General features: G+C 43.4%; 1 protein-coding gene across 1 annotated transcript in view; it reads right to left on the bottom strand.

The window, feature by feature from the left end:
- Positions 1–12056, bottom strand: part of AMN (amnion associated transmembrane protein) — a 102456-nt gene that overhangs the window by 39108 nt on the left and 51292 nt on the right. The window contains exon 4 of the mRNA XM_058162667.1: positions 808–895. Coding sequence (XP_058018650.1) covers positions 808–895 — 88 coding nt within the window. The remainder of the gene's footprint in view (positions 1–807; positions 896–12056) is intronic.

Below are 12056 nucleotides of genomic sequence, written 5' to 3'. Positions count from 1 at the left end.
CTTTTTCTATGCCCTACATCTCACCACAAATTCCTAATTGATTAGAATTAGTTGGATCCCATATTCAATCACCATGTCCTCCTACTCAAAAGTCAAATACACTATTCTAAGTTTGCTTATGCAAAACATGATGTAAGCACCTTTGCAACTAATTTGTAACTTAGTTGTATGAGATGTTGCTTCCTCAGTGTTACTCAGCCTTGTCAACTTTTTAAGTTGTGAGACCTACCTAAAATTGTTGAAGAAACAGCCAGAACTATATTGCGTGTAACAGGGTTATGGTATGCTTAAATCCACTGCAATCAATTTGGCTACATGTACACGACTTAATGTGCAAGCTCTGAGTGTAAGAACCCACAAAGGCTATTAACTTTATTATTCAACAGTCCAAAAAGATTCCGAGACTTGGCACTAAATCAAAACCAATATATTTCTTTAAAGAAAGCCTGCTTAAAAATGCAGATTTCAATATCACCAGTAGAAATAAAGAAATTCAATAAGCTGGTGTATCCTCTATGTGAGTTGCCCTACAGCAAATACAGTGCTAGCAAGAACAAACCTCTAACCCATAAAACTTCCACCAAAAAAGGTCTCAAAACATATACCTGGCATGTGTTGATAATTTCCTTCATCTTCCTCCCACTATGGAAAAGAAAGTTCTGGTGATAATTCAAAAAACTTTGGAGACCTCCAGGGGAAAGTTTATTATAACTGAAAAAGTGACTCAAATGAACAGAGGCACAACTGAGAAATAATCTCATAGTGCTTATTTTGCATGACTAATTAATGGTTGGCTGAGCACAATACCTGTCTCACATCCTGGATTGTAATTGCCGTCGAAAGCTGCAAACCCAGCAGCGGGGGCCATAATGAATTCTCCGTTCAGCGGAAGGTACTAAGCAGCAAAACAGAATAAACAAAAGGCATAAATTTTGCAATTTCTCTCTGGGCTGAACTGCTGAAGACCAGCTATGCCCATAATGTACCATTAACTACAATCTCCCCCAGTTTGTATTATTCAGAAGCACTATCCAAACATCATCAGTAATGGCAATATTGAGCCATTTATTATTTATACAGTATTTCCATTTGAAATTAAAGGCAGCCAGTCTTAATTATTCTGACAACCACTATTTTGATATAAGGGAAGGTGCCTTTTTTTCTCTTAGGCTGTACAATTCAGAGTGACCGGGGGTGGGGGGAGTGTGGTTAAATGAAATATAATATAACATTCAGAGAATTCTTAACTTGAAAGTTGTAGAGCTCCCCTTGAAATTTTCTATCATTGCCCATAATTCATTTTAATAAGAAAAGAAATGCTGTAAAATCCAAAGATCTACTCAGATACAGGATGCCGTTCTTCGGGATCAGAAAGAAGCCGATTAACTATAATTACAGGGGCCCTTTCATTTCAAATGGAAATATTATTTTTTAAAAACAGCACATTATGTAGTACAAGCCAAACCAAATCTCAAAATCATGGGGGGGAAAGAATAGGTCTGCAGCTTTTTGTTTTGTTTTATTTGTAATAATAGATGATCTACATAAGGGCAACCCAGAGATTACAGATGGCCCTCAAATATTTAAGACACTACACCCCTACTTCCAAATCCACTGGAAAGATCTGCTAGCTTTTGAAGCAAGGAGAAAGCATGTGAAGAGCATCTTCTGCAAGTGCCCTCTTCCCCAGCACAACTGTGGTAGCCATGCTAGCTAACCATCAATAGGAATAGAAATATTCAGGAGGATGTGACTATCAGTGACTCCCATTCACAATATTAGTACAGTGAGCTCTAATGTTGGAAGCATTTGGCCTTTATTTTGTTCTTTCTAATGGTAGGGCAGGAGGTGTGATGGCTCAGCAGTTAAAGATGCTGAGCTTGTTAGCTGGAAAGCAGACAGCAGACAGGTTCAAAACCGAAGCTCCATGCAATGGGGTGAGCTCTCATTCCTGCCCTAAGCTCCTGTTCACTTAGCAGTTTGAAAGCATGCAAATGTGAGTAGATTAATAGATACCACTTTGCTGGGAAGGTAACAGCGTTCTGTGCGCCTTTGGCATATAGCCATTCTGGCCACACGGATAACACTGACTTCCTTGGCCAAGACACAGAGATGAGCACCATGCCCTAGAGTTGGACACAACTGGACAGGGAAACCTTTACCTTTAATAATAGGGATGGCCCCACCATCACCCGGCTAACAATGTTCTAAAAGATTGTGCGACTGACTTATCAAGCCAAACATCAAGAACTGATTTTTCTCTGAATTTTTCTCCTTCTGTCCTTTTACCCAATCTTCTCTTTTTTTCCCAAGCTGACAGATGGAATCCAACCAATACTCAATCTCAACTGTAAATGAAAGAAATGTGGAACAAGCCACTGAAGGATGGCAGCACAGCCTGGAGGACTAAAGATCAGTTGGATCTGGGTTCCTAATAATCAAAGGGCTGTGATATAATTATGTCCCGCAAATTTTTTCATAATCTGCCCTTCCTTTCCTAAGCATTTCAAAATTTATTCATATTAAAAACTCTGTTTTTTTAGTGTCTCTAGAAAGTTAGAATAGAATAGAATAGAATAGAATTCTTTATTAGCCAAGTGTGATTGGACACACATAAGTAATTTGTCTTTGGTGTATGCTCTCAGTGTACATAAAAGGACAAGATACATTCATCAAGAATCATAAGGGAGGAGAGGATGTAGATAAGAGGAGAGGAAGGTGGAAAGTAGAAGAAGGTAGAAGAGGGAAGAGTGTTAAAAAGGGGGGTGGTGACTGGGCAAATCCGACTAATTGTATATAACTGTACATTGGATGAGATGTTTGATATGATTGTAAAAATAAAACTTTTTTATGGGGAAAAAAAGAATCATAAGGTACAACACTTAATAGGCTACAAATAAGCAATCAGGAAACAGTCAATATCAATATAAATTGTAATGATACAAGCAACAAAGTTACAGTCATGCAGTCATAGTGGGAGGAGATGGGTGATAGGAACGGTGAGAAGACTAATAGTATTAGTAATGCAGCCTTAGTGAATAGTTTGACAGTGTTGAGGGAATTATTTGTTTAGCAGAATGATGGCATTTGGGAAAAAACTGTTCTTGTGTCTAGTTGTCGTGGTGTGCAGTGCTCTATAGCGTTGTTTTGAGTTAGATTCTCAGGGAGAAGTCATTTACTGCATAGCCATTTACCTACTTCATAAATCATAAAAAATGTATAATGCATCACACGCAACTGCAAGAAATATAAGCACCAGTGTTAACAAACAGCTGTAAGTACTGTAATATCAATATATCTTTTTAAACTCCAACTAGAGAAGATGATCTTCCTTCGTTTCCTAAATAAAAGTGGGGAGCAGCCATCTTAACCCCAAAGGAAATAGAATATCACAGGACTGAGGCAATCACAGAAACGGTCTCCCAAGCCATTCAGTCAAAGCAGATCAAAAGCAGATCCCTCTAGGTCACGGGTGTCAAACTCAAGGCCCGTGGGCTGCATCTGGCCCACAGAGTGCTTACAGTACATCTGGTCTGTGGGGCCACCATGGAAACAGAGAGGGACTGGCCCGCAGCGTCTCTGCCAATGAAAACGGAGCTCAGGAGGACCGCGCATGGGCTTCACAAGCTCTGTTTTAGCTGGCAGAGGTTTGCAGGAGGCTGTTGCAGCCAGAAATGGAGCTCAGGAGCCCATTCTCACTGGCAGAGTGCTGGGACACCACAGGCACCTGCAACACGAGTGATGTCGAACTGGCCATGCCCAACCTGGTCACATCCATCCCAGCCCCCCGAAGTCAAACACAACCCTGATGTGGCCCTCAATGAAACTGAGTTTGACACACCTGTTCTAAGTATAGCACAGAGGACAAGAAAACCACATGGTCTTTCTCAAGCCTTTTTAAAGGGTGGGAATGGAATAGTCCCTATTCATAAACATCAGCACTCTGCAGACATAATGCCAAATCATAGCTAGGCGCTTACACAAGGAGACCCTTTGCTGAGAAATTCCCTCTCATTATGGTACAGAGCAAATCAATGCTTGCTTGATGCCTCTAAACCAAGAAGTGATAGATTAGTCTGGCAACCACATCCACATGCTTTGCATAAGGATGCACCTACCTATGCATTTGAAAGAAAAAGAGACCCAGACACCAGAGAGTTATTGCTAGATGGGCAAACAGCCTACCCTATCGTGAAGCCAGCTACTAAGCAGAATATGATAGAGAAGAGAAGATATAAATACCGGGTTTATTTAAGCAGCTGGAAATTATAATTTGATATTGTACATGAGAGCAGCCATTATTTGTGCATGCTAAAACTAACGTTTGCACCATCACAGCAGCCTTTTTCCGGTGTTCAAAATTCTCATTACGGCAAGAGGAAATGCTGCCAACTTTGCCATCGTTTTTCTGTGCTTAAACTTGTGATGTTCTGGAACAGGGGTCTCCAACCTTGGCAACTTTAAGACTTGTGGACTTCAACTCCCAGAATTCTGAGAGTTGAAGTCCACAAGTCTTAAAGTTGCCAAGGTTGGAGACCCCTGTTCTGGAAGGCCTAAAAGTGGCAGTAATGACTCATGCATGACTGGGAACTCTGTAACTGGAATGTGGGCTTAGTTTCTTGAAACCTTCACTGTCTGCTTAGAGAGCATTGGGTTGAAGCGTTTCAGCACTTCCCGATGAGTACAGGTTGTCCTCAACTTACAACAGTTCATTTAGTGAGCCTATGAAGTTTTAATGGAAAAAACTTTAATGAAAGAAGTGATTTATGACCATTTTTCACACTTATGACCATTGCAGCATCCCCATGGTCATGTGATTTATATTCGGATACTTGACAATTGGTTCATATTTATGATGGTTGCTGGGTCATGTGATCTAGTTTTGTGATCTTCTCACAAGCAAAGTCAATGGGAAAACCAGATTCACTTAACAATTGTGTTATTAATTTAACAACTGCAGTGATTCACTTAACAAAGGTAGCAAGAAAAGCCGTAAAACGGGGGGAAACCCACTTAACAAATATCTCACCTAGCAACATAAATGTTGGGCTCAATTGTGGTCATAAGTCAAGGACTACCTGTAGATGTTCCATCTCCAGTCTTCTTGGATCCATTTTCAAAGGAAATTGAAACTGATTGTGCTTTATTTTTGCTTATTTCTAAATTAGATCTGAAGATTATTATTTCTCTACAGATAGGGGATCCTGCCCCCGCCGACATTTTCCCCTTTATCTTGGGGGTGAAAGAATAGTAGGAAGAAGTGATGAGAAGAAGAGCAAGATAAAGAATTACCAGCTTTTGGGCAATTTCAAGAGGTCCCCACCAGCTTCTCTGCATCTGGAATTTTCCCTTTACTTCCATATGTCTAATATCCAAGCTGTTTAGTGGATTTCCAGGTGTTTTAAGGACAAAAGCATATTGCTATGACACCACTTTAACCTAGATAGAAGCATGAGCATCTTTCTCCCCTGTCTATTCAGTGACAACTTTTATTTATTTATTTATTTATTTATTTATTTATTTTTTCACATTTATATACCGCCCTATCTCCCTAGGGACTCAGGGCGGTTCACAGGCAATTTTCATCCAAAGAAACAACTGAGATACACTGGAATTGTTTGTCAAGGCAGGTTCCTAGTTATAACATCAACAATCACCAAAGGACTCGGGTTATGGCCAAAGGGGCCATATTAGAGGGGCCGAGATTGAGTCAAGGTGTGTGTATGTGTTTGAGCTAGGTTCTAATAAAGTCATGCTTAATACAGCTTAATAATACGCCTGCTGCTACCGAATACCTCTCACCGACCCGTGCGCTCTCACAGAGAGGGACTCCTCAGGGTGCCGTCGGCGCGACAGTGTCGTCTGGCGACGCCCAGGGGAAGGGCCTTCTCTGTGGGGGCTCCCGCCCTCTGGAACGAACTCCCCCCAGGACTCCGTCAACTTCCGGACCTCCGAACCTTTCGTCGCGAGCTTAAAACTCACCTATTCATCTGCGCCGGACTGGGTTAGTTTTTAAACTTATGGGTTTTTAATGGGTTTTATTCTAAATTTTAATCATGGCCAATTTAATAAGTTTTTTAATTATATTTTAATCGTATTTATATTGTATTATTTTGTATTTTTTATCAGGCTGTGAACCGCCCTGAGTCCTTCGGGAGAAGGGCGGTATAAAAATTTAAATAAATAAATAAATAAATAAATAAATAAATAAATAAAGTGGGTCTCTACCTCCGTTCCACACTGACATTTTTAAGATCTCTGGAGGGCAGCATTTGAAGTAGCTGACCAACATTTCAGCCTCTGTCTCTGATAAGCTCAGAGCAGCATACATGGCGGAAGGGGGTGCAGCAATAATTTCTTCCTCACAAATAATGCTAAATGTATTTGTGACGCTCATGTCTAGGTTTAAAAAGGTAAAGGTTCCCCTCGTACATATGTGCTAGTTGTTCCCTACTCTAGGTGGCGGTGCTCATTTCGGTTTCAAACGTTGTCTGAAGATGTGTCAGTGGTCATATGGCTGGCATGACTCAACACCAAAGGCGCACAGAACACTGTTACCTTCCCACCAAAGGTGTCCCTATTTTTCTACTTGCATTTTTTACCTGCTTTCGAACTGCTAGGTTGGCAGAAGGTGGGACAAGGAACGGGAGCTCACCCTGTTACACGGCACAAGGGATTTGAACTGCTAAACTGTTTCAATCGACAAGCTCAGCGTCTGTTACCCACTAAGCCCTTCTGTCTAGGTTTACCCATGTTTCAAAAGCCAATTCTTTTAGTCACTGTTACACAGCTGTCAGAGATGGGAAGCATTAAGTGTTCTTAAGGTGGAACAATTCTATTAAATGTCATCTGTTATGCTGTGATTTTAATTTCATTCCTCTCAGAAATGAAAACCATTTTCATTTCGCTCTGCCTGCATCGTGCCAGCGCTGTCCTGCTCTCATGTCACTGACTGCATCATCAGAGCATGCTGTTCTGCAGTGTTGGAACCACTTGGGAATGCTGCAAAAGGGCTTGTTCGCAATCAAGCCTGCGCGGTGTTGCTGATTGGAGGTAACGCTCGACTTTGAATTTCTTCTCCTGCCATAAACCGAGGCTGAGTACCTTTTAGCTACCCTAGCACTGATTGATGTCTCCGAGATGTATAGAGCTTTTTAATATAGAAGCTTCCTGCAAGGCTCTTTACATTAATGCATACCTCTGAGATTAAAATTGGAAATAGGAGAGAGTGGGGAGAGAGAGAGAGAGAGAGGCAGATTCTAACATTTCCCAGTTATTACTTTCCATCTGTTCGTGGTCTACTCTTCTCTTTTCATGTGTTTGCTGGTTCTTACCAAAAGGTGGCAGCAGATTGTCAGACCTATCTATACAGTTTACATGAATAAAACCTTATTTCTGTGTTCAGTTGGGGTGAAATGAGGAAGAGGAAAGGGAATCTAAGGATAAGAGGTTTGCCAATAATTGCTGGCTACTGAATCTATGCTCAGAGGAAGAAAAAAAAAAACCCAAAGCAAACAATATACCTGACCTTTTCATACAAAGAGAAAATTGGACCTGACTAGGCTGTCTTCAGATTTGAGGAGACTGTCAAGTTGTTTCAGAAAAAAGACCGAACTGGATTTTGCACAGAATGTGTTTGCTAAGAGAACAGCCTACCCCAGCAGCAAGCTGATACAGCATTCTTTGAAGGATGAATAAAATTGGGGGTTGGATTTTGATTGGCTGTTTCAGGAATAGAAGACCTTTTCCATTCATGGAAGAAAGCCCCACTAAGAAAAGAGCAGAGGGGTCACCTGTCATGATGCTCCAGATGCTTTTGCAATGCTCCATGGTGGTTTTTCAGGAGGCACATTTTTCTATTCTCAATCCTACCAGCCCTTATTTGAATGCTTAATGAATAGTAGCATCACTGCTGCATTAATCGAAGTTGCATTGCAGTTATCTTATTGGCAAAAATATATATTTTATATATTTTATTCACAGTACTTGGGGAAAGTATTATATACAACCAATTCGTTGGTTCCGTCCCAGGCGCCTGATGGACCCGGAGAGGTTCCAGACGGAGCTTGGGCCATTTCCTGAGGGTCTGGCTCACGGCACGGCTGAGGAACTAGTCGCGGCCTGGGAACGGGCCGCGGCTGGGGCTTTGGACCGTGTCGTGCCTTTGCGGCCTCTGACCCGGCGTAGATCCCAACCGGCTCCTTGGTTCTCCGAGGAGCTGAGGGGGATGAAATGCCGGAGAAGACGCCTAGAGAGTTTGTGGAGGTCCAGTCGTTCAGAGGCTGATCGGACACAAGTGAGGTCCTATACTAGGGCCTACCTTGTGGCACTGAGGGAAGCGAGACGTTGCTACGTCTCGTCCCTCATTGCGTCGGCAGATAACCGCCCGGCCGCCCTGTTTCGGGTGACTCGTTCCCTCCTTCACCAGGGGGAGCGAGATGACCCGTTGCAGGGACGTGCTGAGGAGTTTAACGGTTATCTATACGATAAAATCGTTCAGCTTCGGGACGGTCTGGACCAAAATTGCGGGAATCCGAATGGGGCGTCTGAGGGCGGTCTTGGTGACATTGTGTGGGATGAGTTTGACCCTGTGGCTTCCGAGGACATGGACAGGTTGCTGGGTAGGTTGAATGCCACTACGTGTTTACTGGACCCGTGCCCCTCCTGGTTGGTACTGGCCTCTCAGGAGGTGACACGAGGCTGGCTCCAGGCGATTACGAGCGCTTCTTTGTTGGAGGGAGTCTTTCCGGCCGCCTTGAAAGAGGCGGTGGTAAGGCCCCTCCTCAAGAAGCCCTCCCTGGACCCGGCTGTTTTAGGTAATTATCGTCCGGTCTCCAACCTTCGCTTCGCGGTGAAGGTTGTTGAGAGTGTGGTGGCATGTCAGTTTCCCCAGCACCTGGAGGAAACTGTCTATCTAGACCCGTTCCAGTCCGGTTTCCGGCCCGGATACAGCACTGAGACGGCTTTGGTCGCGTTGGTGGATGATCTCTGGAGGGCCAGGGATAGGGGGTGTTCCTCCGCCCTGGTCCTATTAGACCTCTCAGCGGCTTTTGATACCATCGACCATGGTATTCTGCTGCGCCGGTTGGAGGGATTGGGAGTGGGAGGCACCGTTTATCGGTGGTTCTCCTCCTATCTCTCCGACCGGTCGCAGACGGTGTTGACAGGAGGGCAGAGGTCGGCCCCGAGGCGCCTCACTTGTGGGGTCCCGCAGGGGTCGATTCTCTCGCCCCTCCTGTTCAACATCTATATGAAGCCGCTGGGTGAGATCATCAGTGGCTTCGGTGTGAGGTACCAGCTTTACGCTGATGACACTCAGCTGTATTTTTCCACACCGGGCCACCCCAACGAAGCTATCGAAGTGCTGTCCCGGTGTCTGGAGGCCGTACGGGTCTGGATGGGGAGAAACAGGCTCAAGCTCAATCCCTCCAAGACAGAGTGGCTGTGGATGCCGGCATCCCGGTACAGTCAGCTGAGTCCTCGGCTGACTGTCGGGGGCGAGTCATTGGCCCCGATGGAGAGGGTGCGCAACTTGGGCGTCCTCCTGGATGAACGGCTGTCTTTGGAAGATCATTTGACGGCCGTCTCCAGGAGAGCTTTTTACCAGGTTCGCCTGGTTCGCCAGTTGCGCCCCTTTCTAGACCGGGATGCCCTTTGCACGGTTACTCACGCCCTCGTGACGTCTCGTCTGGATTACTGCAATGCTCTCTACATGGGGCTCCCCTTGAAGGGCATCCGGAGGCTTCAGTTAGTTCAGAATGCGGCTGCGCGGGTGATAGAGGGAGCCCCTCGTGGCACCCATGTGACACCTCTCCTGCGCAGACTGCACTGGCTACCTGTGGCTTTCCGGGTGCGCTTCAAGGTGTTGGTAACTATCTTTAAAGCGCTCCATGGCATAGGGCCGGGCTATTTACGGGACCGCCTGCTGCTACCGAATACCTCTCACCGACCCGTGCGCTCTCACAGAGAGGGACTCCTCAGGGTGCCATCGGCTAGGCAGTGCCGTCTGGCGACACCCAGGGGAAGGGCCTTCTCTGTGGGGGCTCCCACCCTCTGGAACGAACTCCCCCCAGGACTTCGTCAACTTCCGGACCTCCGAACCTTCCGCCGCGAGCTTAAAACACATTTATTCGTTTGCGCAGGACTGGACTAGGTTTTTTAAATGTAGATTTTAAATGGGTTTTATTATATATACTGTTTTTAATTATCGGGCTATATTTAATTAGTTTTTTAATGGTTATTTTATTTTGTATTTATATGTATTTTATTTGCCTGTGAACCGCCCTGAGTCCCTAGGGAGATAGGGCGGTATACAAATTTGAATAAATAAATAAATAAATAAATAAATTTTAAGGCAATGGTGGTCTGCCATTGGTGACTTCATTATATTAAGTATACTATCGCAGTAAGCCATAATACGATTAGTTCAGTTTTTATTCTAGTATATTGTGCAAAATCTACCAATTGTGATTTACTGAATAACAGTGTTATACAGCCCTTTATTGTAGTTTACATATGCAAATGTAGTTAAGGAGAAAGCTTTTAAAAAGTGTTTCTGTTAATTTGGCACTGGTCTAACTACAACTGCATATCTTTTACTTTATGCCATGCAAAACACATGGATAATTCTCTGGCTGATTTTCACTCCCAAGTTTCTGAGTAGCACAGTAATTACAACATTTACAGACATGTAGTACTTCACCATTTGTAGCTCTAACAAGATTTTTTTTAATTACTATTTTTCTTTCCTGAGCTTTCTTGCTTATAGCTGTTAAACTTCAATTAGTTTAGTGGTGCATCAAGTCCATTGGAAAAGTGGGTAACTTATAAAAATAGTAAAAAGATTTCTAGTGGCTTTTGAATTGAGAGAGTGTTATAACTATTATGTAACTGAGAAAGCCCTCAGAAGTGCAACAACTTATTGAGGCAGAGCAGGGAATAATGAAGTGAGGGAATGTGTCTGCCTTTTATCAAAGTGCAGGGGAAATATCTAGTAGAAAGCAAAGCCTAACTGACAAATGAGATAGCAACTCTTGAGCCAGCGCAAGCTAGAAAACACTCTTTCTACTTTGGAAAAGGGAAGTAAGGGCAGAGGTCACATGGGAAGTAGAAGGCAATGACCATTCCTATCTTCAAGAAATGGTTGGAGGCCTATTTTTGTGACAGAATAACTTGGAAATGTGGATATGCTCTAAGTATTGCGCTAAATATTCAAAAGCGTGTTATAATAACTAGTACTTAACCCCTAAACTATATAGGATGTTTCTGCTGCTTTATTCCAAAGCACCGCGGAATGGTAGCTGTCTTGGTTTTCAGATTTTCAAACAATGAGGAAATTGACCCATTTGCTTAGAACTCTGATCTATTGCAAAAGTTTGGGGAGATTTATGTTGAGTGGACAAAATTCATGCCAGGTATTGACCAGATAAATTGATATTCATCTTTGCCATGGCCTGGAAATAATTACTGGCTTCTTATTTAAAATAAGAATAATCATTCTTCCAAAATACAGCTTAGTTACCAATAAATGATCCGTTGCACATGGCACTACAAAAAATATATATATATGGATGAGACAGTTTATGCCAAAGGTGAACAGCCTGATATCCCAGGCTACCTGTGACCCTGGAAGCAGAAGTAAGTTTCAGCAGGTTCTGACCAGTTCTGGAGAACCAGTAGTGGAAATTTTGAGTAGTTCGGAGAACCGGTAGTAAAAATTCTGACTGGCCCCACCCCATCTATTCTCTGCCTCTCAAGTTTTTTTTTTTAAATTTGAATTTATATCCCGCCCTTCTCCGAAGACTCAGGGAGGCTTACATTGTGTAAGGCAATTACATTGTGTAAGTCCCAGCTGATTGGGAGGAAATGGGGACTTTGCAATAACCTTCCCCTGGATTGGGGAGGGAATGGAGTTTTTACAGTATCCTTCCCTGCTACACCCACCAAGTCACACCCACAGAAACGGTAGTAAAAAAAATTAAAACCCATCACTGCCTGGAAGGTACTGTATACTGTCAAGAATGTCATCTTTCCTCCAATCACTAACTTCCATCATG

Source organism: Ahaetulla prasina, chromosome 1 (assembly GCF_028640845.1).
Source record: "Ahaetulla prasina isolate Xishuangbanna chromosome 1, ASM2864084v1, whole genome shotgun sequence".
NCBI classification, from domain to species: Eukaryota; Metazoa; Chordata; class Lepidosauria; order Squamata; family Colubridae; genus Ahaetulla; species Ahaetulla prasina.
The sequence above is the reverse complement of the archived record's forward strand: the minus strand, read 5'-3'. Positions and strand labels throughout refer to the sequence as shown.